The sequence below is a fragment of the Mustela nigripes genome, chromosome X (genome assembly GCF_022355385.1).
Source record: "Mustela nigripes isolate SB6536 chromosome X, MUSNIG.SB6536, whole genome shotgun sequence".
Classification (NCBI taxonomy): Eukaryota; Metazoa; Chordata; class Mammalia; order Carnivora; family Mustelidae; genus Mustela; species Mustela nigripes.
The window spans coordinates 30,841,307-30,858,618 of NC_081575.1; the positions used below are offsets into that span (position 1 = coordinate 30,841,307).

General features: G+C 42.6%; 1 protein-coding gene across 2 annotated transcripts in view; it reads right to left on the reverse strand.

Annotated features, from left to right (window-relative positions):
• The window catches only part of DOCK11 (dedicator of cytokinesis 11), a 193,548-nt gene that overhangs the window by 139,681 nt on the left and 36,555 nt on the right, over nt 1–17,312 (reverse strand). For both annotated transcript variants that reach the window (XM_059385729.1, XM_059385730.1), the window contains exons 2-6: nt 5,276–5,392; nt 5,101–5,190; nt 4,598–4,680; nt 3,236–3,305; nt 2,534–2,629 (exon numbers count right to left, since the gene is read on the reverse strand). In XM_059385729.1, the coding sequence (XP_059241712.1) occupies nt 2,534–2,629; nt 3,236–3,305; nt 4,598–4,680; nt 5,101–5,190; nt 5,276–5,392 (456 nt within the window). The remainder of the gene's footprint in view (nt 1–2,533; nt 2,630–3,235; nt 3,306–4,597; nt 4,681–5,100; nt 5,191–5,275; nt 5,393–17,312) is intronic.

Consider the following 17,312-nt stretch of genomic DNA (forward strand, 5'->3'; position numbering starts at 1 on the left):
CTTGGGTGAACCATTCATTTCTTTGTGCCTCACTTCCCACGTCTTAAACCAAAAATACAAATGTCCCCTTGGCCATGTAAGGGAACATTTACAGATGTTGGGCATTAGGACATGGCCATCTTTGGGGGGACAATTAGTCTGCCCACTGCATCAACCAATCTGTGTTTCACAAACTACGGAGGAAAATGGGAAGCATGTACTTTTTACAGGCAACTGTGTTTTGACTTATAATAAACGGGCTCCTAAAAAGTTGTATGCAAAGCAAATTCTATTTTAAAGGCATTAGAGGAATTCACTATTGAAAAGAATCCCATGGTGAATTGTTTTCTGAAGGTATTAATTCCCCAATGTCTTGTTCTATGAATCCAGATTTCCATACATTATATTCATGTCGGGCTACAGTAAGTATGGAGAAAACATTTTAATATTTTGAGTATGCTGAGAGTGGAATCAAAACCCATAGAGCCGGGGTGCCTGGGTGGCTCAGTCGTTACGCACCTGCCTTCAGCTCAGGTCATGATCCCAGAGTCCTGGGATCGAGCCCCACATCAGGCTCCTGCCCAGCAGGAAGCCTGCTTCTCCCTCTCCCACTCCCCCTGCTTGTCTTCCCTCTCTTGCTGTCTCTCTCTGTGTCAAACAAATAAAATCTTTAAAAAAAAAAACCCACAGAACCATTTTCTGGCAATCTGCACTGAATTATACTCTTTCACACAAGCATTTCTGAACCTGAGAATTTTTTCCCTAATATTTTATGTATTTATTTACCTGAGAGAGAGAATGAACACAAGCAGGGGGAGGGGGGAGGGCAAAGGGAGACACAGACTCTCCACTGAGCAGGGAGCCCTACAGGGGACTCAATCTCCAGACCGTGGGATCTTGACCGGAGCCAAAGGCAGACATTTAACCAACTAAGCCACCCAGGCGCCCTGCTGAACCTGGTAATTCTGATTGGACGTATATTATAATAAAGCCTTGAGTCTCACTCACTCAGCTAGTTGGCCTTGACTGTGTGCCTGGAAGAGCACAGGCTCGGGCATCAGCCTGGTTAGGTTCAGATCCCATGTCTGAATCTGGGGCTGTGAACTTGGGTGAACCATTCATTTCTTTGTGCCTCACTTCCCACGTCTTAAACCAAAAATACAAATAGGACCCCTCTATCCTAGGACTGCCACAAGGACTAAATGAGATACAAACTACAAAACACCCAGTACGGTGCCTGGCACATACACATGAGGTCCTCGATGAATGGATTCATCACCATCAGCTAAAGCCCATGTTAACGTTAAGTGCAGGAGACACGCAGAAAGCATCCTACAACTTGGATTCATTATTCCTAGGACTTGGAAATGAAAGTGAGAACTGGACATAGCCACTCAATGGAAAGCAGCAGGCCAAATATTAAATTAAGATAAAATTGGAGTCTTCTCTTGGTAGACACCCACGGTTTCTGCTCACATGTGAGAAACAGAATGGCCTTCCGTACTTAATGGCAGTGTGAATCACCCTTGGCAAACCACATGACCTTGTACTGAGTATTTGCAAGAACAGTTATATTTGGTACAAGACAATACTTTGGCTTTCTGCTCAGAACCTTCCAAGTAGCTCATTAGTTTCACCTTCGGATTTTAATGGTTCTTCAAAGCCTCTGGAACAAAAGTCAGCTTCATACCCGAGGCATTCGAGATCTCCCCAACTCCCCTGCCCCCAGTTCTACCTTTATCTCCTACAAACCCCATATGCAGATATTTTGGCCAAACTACACAACTCTGTAATTCTCGGACAACACCAAGGTACCACTTTGTCTAGTGGGAAATTTGGTATGTTCCTTATCTCATCTGGAGACCACTGGCATTCAGGGACCCTCATCTTAGACATCCATAGCTTTCCCCTCGTGACCAGCACAGAATACGCGCCTAATCAATATTTGCCAAATGAATGGGCTACCCGATCCTTCTATTCAGTATATCCGTCTCCACATAGGAACCTGTGATGCCCTTTTGTTTCAATGTCATTACCTTCATTCAGCTGACAGCCTCCTTCCTGAATTTTTTTTTATTTTTAATGGAAGCGTCGTTGAATGACAGCCTCCTTTGTAAACTTCCTGATTCTGAATAATTACATTTCTTTAAAAAGTTGCACTTCTAAATTTATCCTGAGGTTGCAGAGTTTTTAAATTCTATACATCTGTGAGAAAATCATCTCAATAGAGAAATTTTTTTTTTTTGGCTAGGGCTCACTGTAAACATTTTTTTTTCAATATTTTTAAAATTTATTTGAGGGAAGAGAGAGAGAGAGTGAGCAGGAGGCAGGGGCAGTGGGAGAGGGAGAAGCAGACTTCCCGCTGAGCAGGGAGCCGAACACGGGACTCGATCCCAGGAGCCCGGGATTATGACCTGAGCTGAAGGCAGGCACCCAACCGACTGAGCCACCCACATGTCCCTGTAAACATTTTTTTAAAGAAACATGTTTTCCACACAGGTTACTCATGACAATGTCCTTAAAATGATGAAATAATACAAAGACTACTTCTTACCTTCATGGTAACCGTGATGGTGCTATTTACATTGGCTTTATGCAACCAGCCTTGTTTTATGACGCCACCCTTCTGAGAACAGAGCGAAGAGGAATCCTGAAATAGGGCAAAAACCGTCAGTGAAACAGCCGTCCGTCTAATCAAACTTTTGTGGGGACACGAACGAGGCACTTCCCCGCTTTCTAATTAAAGCACAACCTCCCCACCCCACAAAGATGCCTGATGAAACTTAAAATCATTAACTAGAGAAAAGGCTCTGTGCCACGCACACAGCAGGTGCTCAATATTCACTGAATCTCAGGGGCTGTCTTCTGGGAGTCTTCTGCATAAAGTAAACAGTCAAACTGCTCCTCAAAATGGCACAGACATCCAGGCCATCTGTCCCAAGAGGGATCTATTACGCAGGGGGTTCTAGATTAATCACCCTGCCGCATGCCCAGTGCAGAGAAAACAAGCCCCACGAGCATCTCCCACAGGTGGGAAAACATGTTCGTGTACAAAGCACAGCCCACTTCACTTGATTTTCCCTAAACTCCACTTGGAAATGCAACAATTTTTTTTTTTAATTTTTAAAAACGCTCATTAGCTTGAAAGCCGGCCACCAATCACTTAAGAACAATACTGTCCCTCAGCTTTTCTCAAGGAGTTCTGTGTCGGCAGAAGCGACCTTGAGGACACCTCCACGGTGGCCCCCACTTTTACCTCATCTTTCTCACAGTCCTCGTCAATCTCAAATACATGACTGGGAATCTTTTCTGGTCGCAGAGATTTGCTGAAAATGCAAGAGAATTACCTCAGATACTGAAGAGAACAGACAAAAAAATAAAGTAAAATAAAAGCAAGATGAATAGACAGACTTCTCTCTTTTACAACCAAGGAAACGCCAAGAAGTGAGGAGGATAAATTCTTTTCGCCTTTCCAAACTCAAGAGTTTCCTCTCTGAGTAAACTTACATTACTTTTTACGTGAGGACTCCTACGTGTGCGGCCTGTGGCGAAGCTACAGCTAAGCCAAATACTAAGTCAGCCCAGAACTGCCAGAGAATGTGGGCCGGAGTTGTTAGTGGTGGCAGAAGCTTATCTTTCTCCAGAAAAAAAAAAAAAAAAAAAAAAAGCAACACAGTGTAATTCTGGCTCTTCCATCCATTTGCTGTATGAACTTGGTCTGGTCATCCATCTTGGGATTCAATTTTAAAGGACGTCTTTAGGCCTGTTTTCTTTTTTAGGGAATTGTTTTTGAAAACTACAAGAGGCTACACAATGTCTTATTTCTCGAAAACATTTCCCAGATGATAGATGGCCTATGAGGTTAGGAGTACTACAGATGAGGAAACGGAGAACAGGGAGGCTCAAAGAGATTGAGTGACTGGCCCAAGGACATCCCGCAAGTAAGTAGGCAGCTGGATGTGGTTGTAGTAAGTGATAGTAAGTGGTTGTTGAACCTCAACAAGTAAGACTGGAATTGGCTCCTGGGCCAGTGTGCTCTTAGCAGTCGGTCAACTCAACGGAAAGAAATGTGCTTTTGTCAAGGGATGTCTGGGGTTGTCGAACTGAACCAAGTACCTTCTAGTATTTTCTTTGTTTTTTAAGATTTTATTTATTTATTTGGGAGAGAAAGAGAGAGCATGAGCAGGGGGTGGGGCAAAGGGACAAGCAGACTCCCCATTATGCAGGGAACCCGACACAGGGCTCAATCCCAGGACCCCGAGGTCATGACCTGAGCTGAAGGCAGATGCCTAATCGCCTGAGCCAGCCAGGTGCCCCACTTCTAGCATTTTCCTGGACACCACTGGAAAGTGCTCACTACATTATCCAGAATTAAAAGATTTTATGGTCAATATAGCTGCATCAAAGCCAAAAAGCGAACACATACATTTTGGGAAGAATTTCAATGTGTAAAGTGAAAACATATTCAATTGGCCAAAATACATTTACCAAACAAGCCGGTCACTTTAAGGCCTTGCTTTATTATAAATTATCTCTGAGAAGCTTCATAAGTGGTTAGAAAAAGGTAAAATGTTGAGTAACTCTCCTCTCAAAGGCTTCCCCTGAATTCTACACTTACCATGGCAACATTCGAAAGTCTCCAGAGAAGTCTTCATACTTGTAGTTTACCACGTGCCAATCTGTGCTATAGGTTTTAATACACTGAAAGAAAATAGGAATTTTTAATTTGAAACATCAAGCAAGCATACATCTATCCAGTTTGCAAAAGTCTGGTAAAGGAAGGTGACAGACTTTGTAAAAATCATTTGGAAAACACTTGTACTGGGATCATCCTTTGGGGATTAACATGGTCTCCCTAAACCAACTGGGAGCAAAAAATCCCAATGCATACATACTCTGGAACACTCTGACTCCAAATTCAGAGAAGATTCAAATCCAAAAGAGAGAGAAACTAAGAACCCATGCTGTTTGTCACAGTGATTAAGCTCTCTCCTCTCTACCCCATCATCTAGACTTCTCACGGAGGTCCACTAAGTTAGTCATTTTATTTCCCATTAAGGCTAAAATAAGAACATTTTTTTTACTTTAATAATGTCCCTCTGTGGCCTCTGAGGGTCTTACCTCTTTGACAAACAAACTTTGGGCCCTTTTCTCAGCATCTTCTGGTACAGTGGACTGCACTGTTCTGCGCTGACGACTTATCACCGAGATCTAGAAGACAAGGAACATTCTTGCCGTTAAGAACCAGCCTGGAGAGTACAAGCATTTTCCTTGAAAGTAGTGTTTGTGAACTCACAGAGATATCCTCCATTGGAAACATAAGCAGGTCTCTGAGGGGGTCACTGTAAATCTGGGTTTTCCTTTGGGTGATAACATTCTCGTAGTCCAAGGGCTCAACAATTTTGGTCTTTTCCTTAATGAGAGACAAAAACAAAGTTAATATGGTCAGACTCATGAGGCATAAATTCCTGTCCATGTGTGAAAGACAGAAGGGACTACTGACGGCAGTGAGCACTTCGGATGCTTTCACAAGAAACATCCTTCATAAACAAAAAGCGCAGATGCCAAACACATATGGACACACACGCAGATCTCTCCGCTAAAGCCCCGGGGGTCTGGAGAGCTAGCCCTGTACCCTGCTTTGCCACGTGCCCTGCAAAAATGTAAGGTAAAACAAAGAGTGATCTGTCTGGAAGCCTGCCGGTTGATTTTTAGGGAACTGGCTCTGTTCACTGGGTAACCGAAGAGGACAAAGTATGGACATTTGTGTACCTGGTGCAGGCCGGGCCTGGCCAAGTGTGGCTATTGGAGATGCTCGAGCCTCTAGGCAGGCGTGAAAAGGTGGGGTCCTAGGTGACAAAGTCAGAGGATCCCTGCCAGACTTCCGGGGGACGTGGCCACTGAGAGGAGGGCCCCAGCCTGAGGCTAAGGTTACAAGGGGCAGGGTCGGTGTCGGGAGAAATCCAGGCTATGACTTATTAATAAGAGTAACAAGAGTGAGCATTTACCAAGCCCTTTCTACAAGTGTGCCAGACACTGTGCCAAGCGCTTTCTCTGTATTTTCTCATGTAAGCCTCATAACCACCCTAGGAAATAGGCTTGATCTGGGGTGCCTGGCTGGCTCAGTCCATAGAGCGAGCATGAGTGAAAGAATGAATAAAAAAAATAGAAACAGGCTTAATCTTTGTCACCATTGGACAGATGAGGAAACTCTGCACTCAACACTACGTAACTTGTCTGCCTTCCGAGCTACAATTCAAACCAAGGTCTGTGACTACAAAGGCTCTGTTCTTTCTACCTCACACAGCCTCTCCTCCCCCTCAGAGATACACAAAGATAGGAATATGCAAGACATTGAACTTGGAAGAGGATCCCACCACCTACCTTCCTATCATTTTTTTCTTTCACTGAACTTAGCACCATGTGATATAACACCTACTTTACCGCTCTGCTTATCTGACGGCGGAGATTTCCCTTTATTTGGTCACTGTTCTAACTCCAGCCCCGGCAATGGCACTTGGCACACGGCGGGCATGCCACTGTTAATTGTTGGATAAATACTAAGATATTTAGATTCATCGGAGCTACATCTCAATATACTATTCCAAACCAAGGTGGGTGTATATTAATGCTTCCTGATAACAGTGTTTTACTAAATCAAATTAAAATTACTTAAAATTTTTATTAAAAAACAACAGAAAGTAAACCTGAATACAGCATACACTGAAACTTAGTATCATAATGGAATCGGAATTGTATTTGTGTACACAGTATTTGAGGAAGTCTCCAGTATGGCATATCCCACAATCCTTTGAAAACAGGGCTTTTTAAAAGTTTTTATTTAAATTCCAGTTAGGCAACATACAGCGTAATGTTAGTTTCAGGTATACAATATAGTGGTTCAACACCCATACAACACCCGGTACTCAACAGAAGTGATGCCCCCCTTAGTCCCCGTTCCCTATTTCCCCCATACCCCCACCCCCTACCCTCCTTGTGTTTCCTAGAGTTAAGGGTCTGAGTCTTGGCTTGTGTGTCTCTCTATTTTTCCCCCTTGGCTCGATTGTTTTGTTTCTTAAATTCCGCATGTGAGTGAAATCATATGGCATTTTTCTTTCTCTGACTGACTTATTTCACTTAGCATAATACACTCTAGGTCCATCCGTATCGTTGCAAATGGCAAGATTTCATTCTTTTTGATGGCCGAGTAATATTCCATTGTGTACATTCGTCCCCATCTGCTTTATCCATTCATCTGTCGATGGACCTTGGACTGCTTCCATACTTCAGCTATTGGAGATAATTCTGCCATAAATGAGAAGTTTTTATACATGGTTCACAATTAAGTCACTGCTATATCCCAATGCCATATCCAAAGAGCATTTCAGAGTTTCCTCTCTAAGATTACTTAGATTAAACCACTCTGACCAATAAACATCAGTATTCAACAAATATAAAAGACCCTAAAAAAAAAGAAAGGAAGTTCCTCATGAAATTAAAAATGGAACTGCTGTATGATTTAGCAATCCCACTACTGGGTATATAGCCAAAGAAAACAAAAGCAGTATCTCAAAGAGGTATCTGCATTCCCATGTTTCTAGCAATATTATTCACAAGAGCCAAAATAGAGAAAAAACTTAAGGGTCTCTCAACAGATGAATGGATAAAGAAAATGTGGTATATACATATATTGAAATACTAGGGGACCTGGGTGGCTCAGTGGGTTAAAGCCTCTGCCTTCGACTCAAGTCATGGTCCCAGGGTTCTAGGTTCGAGCCCCACGTTGGGCTCTCTGCTCAGCGGGGAGCCTGCTTCCCTTCCTCTCTCTCTGCCTGCCTCTCTGCCTACTTGTGATTTCTGTCAAATAAATAAAATCTTTTTTTAAAAAAAAGAAATATTATTCCGCCATTAGAAAGAACATCCTGACAATTGCACCAACATGGATGGACCCAAAGGGCATTATAAGTCAAATAAGACAGACAGAGAAAGACAAAAACCTTAGGGTATCATGGGTAAAGATCTTTCTCTCTCTCGTTGTCTCACACATGTAAACACACACACACCCAGAGGAATATTACTCAGCCATTAAAGAAAGAAATCTTGCCACAACACGTATGCGTCTAGAGTGTATGATGCTGAGTGAAATAAGTCAGAGAAAGACAAATACCATATGATTTCACTTCTACGTGCAATCTAAAAAACAAAATAAAAATAAATTCCTAAATACGGAGAACAAACTGGTGGTGGCCAGAGGGGAGGAAGGGAGGGGGATGAGTAAAAGCAGATGAAGGGGATTAAGAGGTACCAACTTCCAGTTATAAAATAAGTCAATTACACCACAGGCAATAGAGTCAATGCTACTATAATAAATTTGTTTATAACAGATGGTAACTACACTTACCACGGCGAGCACTTCATAATGTGTATAAATGTCAAAACACTATGTTGTGCATCTCAAACTAATATGTTGTGTGTCAACTGTACTTCAATTTAAAATAATTTAAAAATTTAAGGGGCGTTTGGGTGACTCAGTGGGTTAAGCCTCTGCCTTCGGCTCAGGCCCCGCATCCAGCTCTCTGCTCAGCAGGGAGCCTGCTTCCTCCTCTCCCTCTGCCTGCCTCTCTGCCTACTTGTGATCTGTCTGTCAAATAAATAAATAAAATCTTTTTTAAAAATTTAAAAATTTAAACATTTTTTTAAAAACCTCCCATTGGGCTAGAGCCAGAAAGGAGGGCAAGGACTTGATAATCGTTGAAGCTGAAGATAAGTGATGAGTACCTGGGCTTTCATGTACTCTTCACACACACACACACACACACACACACACACACACAAATACTGTATGGTATCATTTATACGTGAAATCTAAAAAAGTAGAGCGGCGCTTGCTGGGACTGGGAGATGAGGGAAATGGGGAGCAATTGGTCAAAAGGTACGAACTTCAGTTACCAGATGAGTAAGTTCCGGAGACCTAATGCAGAACATGCTGACTACAGTTACTAATTCGGTATTGTGTACTTGAAATTTACTAAGACAATAGCGCTTAAGCATCCTCATCAAAAAAATAAAGTATGCACGGTGATAAATGTGTTCATTAACTTGACCGTGGTAGTCATTTCATGGTATATACATATATTAGGTTATCACAGTGTACACTTTAAATATGTACAACTTTCTTTTTCAACTATACCTCAATAAACCTGGGAGAGAGGGGGAAGATTCTAAAGAAGATATACTTCAAGTCTTAAATTTGAATTTGTAGACCCACGAGATCAAATCCAGCTGATCATCCCCTATCATGTCTGTGAATACAAAATGAGTTGAAACAGAAGAAACAATTCCTATTCGGGGAACTCAGAGGTTTCCTGATAGTAAAATTTGAGCCCCTTGTCCTACAACTACCATGTATTCATGGACCCAAGTGCAAGGAAACTGGCTGCCTCTTCCTATCTAACATTCTGAGTCTCTGATCAATTGCTCAGAGAAATGAGTAAAGCCCATCTAAGAAGGCAAGCCTTAGGCACTGAAAACAATTTCCAAGTCTTGCTTTTGGTGACAACTATCCTCTCAATGCAGATCGCAAAAACAACCCTCAAATTTCAATGTTTAATCTGTTGAGTTAGCATCTGTTAATCTCTCTCTACAATAATTTCACAAAAACCTGCTCCAAGTAACTTTGAAAAAGAAAAAAACATCTGCCTTCAGCTTCCTAATGTGGTTGTCAAATTAAGCTGGAAAAAGCCTATGTTCAAATGAATCACTTGTTTAAACATATAGCAGAATATAAGTCTTCCAAAAAACAAACCCTCAGCTCTCCCTGTGTTTTGAAAGCTTCGTATTCATGTTCTAGAAAACAAGGTTTCACTTTTCATTTATAACTGACTGAACTAATGGTGCCTGAGTGGCTCAGCGGGTTAAGCCTCTGCCTTCGACTCAGGTCACGATCCCAGGGTCCTGGGGTCAAGTCCTGCAGCGGGCTCTCTGCTCAGCAGGGAGCCTGCTTCCCCCTCTCTCTCTGCCTGCCTCTTTGCCTACATGTGATCTCTCTCTCTCTCCCTGTGTGTGTATCAAATAAATAAATAAAATCTAAAAAAAAAAAAAAAAAAGACTGACTAAACTAAGCATTCTGAGGGCACCTGGGTGGCTCAGTCCGTTAAGCATCTGCCTTTGGCTCAGGTCATGATCCCAGAGTCCTAGGACTGAGCCCCACAATGAGCTCCGAGTCTGCTTCCCCCTCTCCCTCTGCCTGCCGCTCCCCCTGCTTGTGTGCGCGCTCTCTCTCTCAAATACATAAATAAAATAAAAATTTTGAAAAAAGTTAATAAACTAAGCATTCTGGGTCTTCACTCTTACTTCCTTTGTCAGAGGTAGCTCGCTTATAGAAAAAGTTGGGGTGGCAGTTCTAAGTCCCACAAAACTTACCCTAGGCCTGTTAAGTCAGGCTTCATCTGCTTCAGAAGAAAAAGAGGAAGGACTAACCCTCCCCCAACCCAGTCGCCTCCAATCCCAGTCCTCACAGGCCTTAAAAGCACAATTCAAACTGAAGTAGAGGAAAAAGGCTATATTAGGAGTCAGTACCCCAACAACCACACCCTAAGTTTCTCTTCCAGTGGAATTCACTGCTAACTCTCTTGGCATCAGAGACAAGGAAAACCTTTGACACTTAGAATCATCATGATTTCACGGTGGCTCTGCCCTGTGGTCCAGAACATGTCTCTTGTCTAACTTTGCTATTCAACTTTACCACTGGACTACGAGACTCACAGGGTTTCCCTTAATAAAGCTTCCCTCACACACAAAAAGGGTCTCTCTCCCAAGTTTGTAATTTTTCCCTCCTGCCACTTTGTGCCCTGACTGGCCAAAGAAGGTGCTTTTTCCTCAGTAAAGAACTCTGTGATGGGGCACCTGGGTGGTTCGGTGGGTTAAAGCCTCTGCCTTCGGCTCAGGTCATGATCCTGTGGTCCTGGGATCGAGCCCTGCTTTGGGCTCTCTGCTCGGCAGGGAGCCTGCTTCCTCCTCTCTTTCTGCCTGCCTCTCTGCCTACTTGTGATCTCTGCCTGTCAAATAAATAAATGAAATCTTAAAAAAAAAAAAACCTCTGTGATAACAAACGGTACTTCATAAACATTCAAGTAATATAGGAAGGTCCCACTGGGTTACCTCTGTGTGGCTCCATAGCAGCGTTCAGTAAAAGGCAAAAGCTTTTCTACAATCTGGAGAAAAGCAAACATATGTTTCTGCCTTCTCCTCATAAGTAGTGACAGGAAAACCGTCAACCTAAATTTGGAACCTACTCGGTTTTTACCATAAAGAAAAAAGAAAGTCCCCAAACGGTCTTTGAACGTTCTTGCTCATGGATTCGGAAGCTCTCTTGAAGTAACTTGCTAGTGATTTATTATTAATTTTTTTATCTTATCATTTCACTTGAAGATCACTTTGCGGCCTTCAGGAAACACTTCCTTTTTTTTTTTTAAGATTTTATTTATTTATTTGACAGAGAGAGATCACAAGTAGGCAGAAAGGCAGAGAGAGAGAGAGAGAGAGAGGAAGAAGCAGGCTCCCCACTGAGCAGAGAGCCCGATCCGGAGCTCAATCCCAGGACCCCGAGATCATGACCTGAGCCGAAGGCAGAGGCTTTAACCCACTGAGCCACCCAGGTGCCCCAGGAAACACTTTCAATACACATGCTACCTTGTGTCTTACTATAGCCTGCCAAGTAGACAAGGAAAATGCCATCATTTCAACTTTCTAATGAAGAAACAGGCTCAGAGGCCTGATGAAGTTCAGCTGTCCGTCATCTGGTAAGAGAACCGGGATTCGAATCCAGGTAATCCAACTCCTAATTCTCTTTTTAGCAGTGTTTTCCAGACTCAGCTTATTCACATACAATCCTGAAGATTTTGCCATACCTTCTGCACTCATATGCTTCGTATTTTTCTTCCAATCAAATCTCTTCTTCATTGAAATGTATTTATTGAAACAGTAAGCTATATATCACTTCCCCATAAAGGAAAATAAATCAGTATTTTTCTAAACATTTTTTTAAAAGATTTTATTTATTTACTTGAGAGAGAGAGAGAGAACAGGAGCAGGGCGAGGGGCAGAGGGAGAAGCAGACTCCCTGCTGAGCAGGGAGCCCAATGCGGGGCTCGATTCCAGGACTCTGGGACTCTGGGATGCTTAACCGACTGAGCCACCCAGACACCCTAATCAGTAATTTTCCAATCTCTAATAAAATGTTTTTTGTTTCTTTTTAAAGGAAACTCTACCCCCAAAGTGGGGCTCAAACTCACGACCCCGAGATCGAGTCACATTTTCTACCAAGTGAGCCACCATTTATTGGTGCCCCACCAAGAAAATAAAATTTAAAATATCAATCTTTGTACTATGGTGTGGGACACAGGACACTCTTCCAGACTTACTTAGGACCAAATCTAAATAGACTTGTAAACCCTAAAACTGTAAAGAAATGAAGAGTGAAGTAATGAAGGGGAAAAAGAGATGACGTTTTGATTTCTAACAGAGAGAGAAAGGACAGACTGAAAAAGGAAATTCATCAGTACAGATCCAGTTATGGTCTACCTCTTGGTCCAAAGAGAAGAAACAACAGATCCTAACTGGGAATCACTGACAGCATTGAATATTTAGATTTTATGATTTTGTGGTGTTTTCTCCACATCTGCTATCCAAGAGGACTGATCTTTCATCATCTTAGCTGTATATATATTTTTATAAAACCACGCTTGTAATTCTAAAATATGTAAATATGTATGCACATGTATATATTCAACCACCCAACCACTGGTGTATTTTTTTGTAATTGAAGTGTAATTAACATACAATGTTCTATTAGTTTCAGGTGTACAACATAGTGATTCAACAATGCTATACCTGACACAGAGTAGTCACCATCTGTCACCACATAATGTTACTACAATATTATGGATGATATTCCCTATTCTGTACCTTTGATCGCCAAGACTTATTTATTCCATAACTGGGAGTATGTACTCTTAATTCCCTTTACTATTTCACCCACCTCTCCCTACCTCCCCTCTGGCGAGTCTGTCCTCTGTAAATACAACCACTCGTGTATTCAAAAGCTCACATTACTAGCAAGCCTATTTATATTATCATTAGAAACCTAACCACATAATTTCAACTGTATTTAAAAAGCAATAATGATCCCATATTTCTCTGCAATGATCAGGAATCAGCCTGGGTGCTTTCTGCTTAGATATGACATCAAAGGTCATTAGTTTACTGGTAAATCTTTTACTTTAGAAACTAGTTCACCTGAAGAATTCTAAGAATGTCTCTTCTGCAAGTCTAAAAGTGAACACTGGCTTCACAGAATCCCTCCTATAGCACACTGGGAGGGAGACCAGAAAGCCGGGGCCAAGCTTCACTGTGGAGCCTAGCGCTCTTTCAAAAACCTCTACCACCAGGGCCGCCCCCCTCTCCGAGGTAAGTTTCAGTGCAAGAGAGAGCATGGCAACAAGTGGCTTAGGAAACAGAATGACAGCCCAAAATTCAGAAGCCCATTTCCACAGCATTGTGTTCAGACTACTGCTGCAATGGCACTGGACCATTTTCTTTTTGAAAATAACAATCTTCGGAAAGAAGTAACGTCCTCAAAGAGAGGGGGGCTACTCAATGAATCTCTCCTTCCCAGCGTTCCTCCCAGCTCCAGAACCCCTCTCCCAGACCGCCAGCTCCACTTTGGTTACAGACACGTGGAGCCGAGGGCAGAGGGCTTGCTCCCCAGTTATCTTACAATCCCACTTGACACTCAAAATGGCCACCGGGGGCGAGCCACTTCCGGCAACACAGGAAACTGAGTGAGTGTGTGCTCTGTGGCACACTTCTCGAGTCCCTGCTGAGGTCCAGGCCCCGTGCCAGCACCTGGTGATGCAGAAATGAAAGAGAACCAGCCCCTGCCTTTGACAAGTTCACGGTTTAATGGGGGAGGGAGGTAAAAACCCAAAACATTCAAGCTGATCCCAGACGCTATTGTAACTTCAACCCCACCCTGGCTTCTGTGCCCCCCTCACACCCTCTGACAGCCACATCTTCCAACAAAGGGACCGCGCAAGTGTTTTTGCACACTCTCGGGCATAAGCCTGTACATTCACATTCGTGTCAATCAGAAAAATCTCCCTAGGTGGGTACATGCGGTCTCTGACCGTTTCATCTTGTCTTCTGCTTTTGTTGATAAAACTCTGGAAAAGCAGAGAGTAGGTGACTGTCAACAGTGGCCGTACGAGGATGAAGAAAAGTGACAGGTGAGCCACCACGGCAGACTAGGGATTTCGAGAGGGCCCCAAGGCACAGAACAAAGGAACCCTATCTGTAAGAAACATGTTCATAAGTCTCAAATAAAGAGTATTTGACTTTTTTATGACCTTGTCTTCTCTAAATCCCTTGATTACCTTTCACCAGTTCTTTTCTTCCCCTCGTTCCCCAAAGGAACTCCCAAGTACCAAAGAAGCTTTGAATTAATAGAATCTGACAACTATGCTGGGGGAGGGATGGCCATCTTTCCAGTTAGCACAACCCAACTTGGCAAAACAGACACGAACATATTTTCATAAAGATTGTTTCTCAGGGCCAATCTTGGCGCAAAAAACCCACATACAAATTGCCTTCAAGACACCAACCTTTCTTAAAGCCAACAACTAAGGGGGGGGGGGGAAATGTTACTTTTCATGAGCCCATCGCATCACGCTTATTCCTAATCCACACCTTGGCTCATGGGATTCCAACCTCCAACCTCTCTTGCCTACAGCGCTGATGGTCTTTACCTACCACTGGTGGCATTTACTCACAGATACCACGGAACTGCTTTGTGGGTGCTTTGCATAGGTTTCTCCTCAGCGAGATCATAAACTCCTAGAAGGGGGAACTGTGCCTTATAATTCCTCTACCACTTACACTGAGCACGACCATATACCAAGTTCAACCTTTTATATCTTGTTATCTCACTGGATTCTTTCCAAAACCCTGCCAAGGGGAGGGTCTTTTATGATGCCCATTTTACAGATAAGGGAATTGGGGCTCAGGTAGGTCCCATGTCACACAGTAGTGAAATAGGATTCAAACCTATTATCCAATGGAGCCCAAAACCAGTCTTTTTTTAATTTTATTTTATTTATTTACCTATTTGACAGAGAGAGAGAGAGAGAGAGAGAGCACACACAGGGGGAGAGGGAGAGGAAGAGGGAGAAGCAGGTTCCCTGCTCAGCAGGGAGCCCATGTTGGGCTCCACCCCAGAACCCTGGAATCACAACCCATGAGTCAGAGGCAGACACTTAACCAACTGAGCCACCCAGGCGCCCCCAGAACCAGTCTTAACCATGACACACATAAACCGATGTGCACTGAACTTAACAAACACAAGACATTCCCCCACCACATTTCCCTTCCTTGGACGGACTTTGTATTTTAGGATTTGCTAAAGCTTACTCAAACTATGCTATCACTTTTACCAAAGTGAGATCTTGCCTTCTCATTGCCCGGATGATGCTGAGCATGACTGGCTTGGAGAGCTGGCAATGTAATTGGATAAGGAGTTTTGCATTTCTGAGCTGTTGCTTCCAATTTCGGAGGAGGAATTAGTACCTCAGGTCTTTTACTTTGGGGAAAGGAGTTGGCAGGTTCAACTTCAAGTGAATAAGAATCGAATTACAAAAAAAAAAAAGAAAGAAAAACAACCAAGAACAACAACAGTAAGACACTGTCAAGGGACCATATCTAATTCATCTGAGTATCCTCCACAGAACCTAGGAGAGAGCCGTGAGAACTACAAAGCCAGAAGTTTCTGTGGTTCGTGCAAGGGATAAGCAGCTGAATAATACAAAGAGACTGATCTGACATGTATGCCTTCCCAGCCAAAATGGCAGCACACGAGGAAAGCTACCACTTTCAGGATGAATTTTCGGATCTCAGCTTTAAATTTAGGAACAACTTGCTAGTGAGTGAGATTTTAAAGGTATTTAAATCCAACACAGAAAACACTGAGGAAAAATAAAACTCATTTTCTCTCCTCTTTAGAGTTTGTGTCTAGGGAGGAAACCATTTAATTTTTTTGTACTTTTTTAAAGACTTGATGTTTAAGTAAGCTCGACATCCAACACAGGGCTCGAACTTACAACTGGAGATCAGGTACCACGTGCTCTACGCACTGAGCCAGCCGCACTGAGCCAGCCAGGTGCCCCAGGGAGGAAACCTTTTTAAATGTCAACGTCCTTCCCTTTTCCAAGTCTATTTAGCTATTCATGTAAACTCAGGAACTATTTTTTTTAAAACCTACAAAGAATTTATTTATTTTTTTCAATGACAAAATAAACAGGTCTGTATATATACTATGATTAGTTCACTTCATTAACAAGCATTTTTCATTACAGCCAACTCAACTATTATGCAAATCATCTAGATTATCTGCAAATGAATAAACAGAATTTTATTGCATTCCATTCCCCCCCCCCTTCATTTTATCTTATCCCGTAATTATAACTTGACTCAACTGGCTGGCTGACAGTTGGGAAAATTGATTTGCATTCAATCACTCCTGACTTTTTGTGTTCTCTTTGTGCTAATAAGCATGTAAATGACTCAAAGAGAAGACAAAAAAGGGTAAAAATGAAGAGAAAAGCTTGAATAAATTGACAGAATGGCAAAGTACCTTTTTAAAACCAGAATACTTTCTGTTCTTTAGCAAACTACTGTTGACACAAAGAAAAAAAATGTGCCTTCATTGTACATAGCGGCTTTCCAACAAATGAAAGAGTTTAATGCGTCCACATAGATACCAAATTATTGCAGAAAAATCATTAATGCAAGGAGAAATTAGACTATCCTCATTCTGTGCCCATTAAATAATATAATATTCAATAAAAATACACAAACTTAAAAATAATATATACAGGGCACCTGGGTGGCAGAGTCAGTTAAGTGTCGGACTCCTGGTTTCTGCTCAGGTCACGATCTCAGGGTCCTGAGATCGAGCCCAATGGGGGCTCCACACTTAGTAGGGAGTCTGTTTGAGATGTTCTCTCCCTCTGCCCCTCCCCCTGCTCCCCCTGCATGCTCACTCCCTCGCTCTCTAAAATACAGAGAAGCTTAAAAAAAAAAAAAAAGTCCCGTTTGTGTCATTTAACACAGCAACGCAAGCCTATTTCATTACAAAATCTGTGGAATCTATAAAGCAGCCACACGACACTTTTGACTCTGGACCCGGCCATTGGTCTACCCAGCCCATTAATTTGCTCCTGACAATGAAGTAGGGAAAACTGGGAGACCCCCATTCTGAAAATCAACCTTGAAAAGGGGCA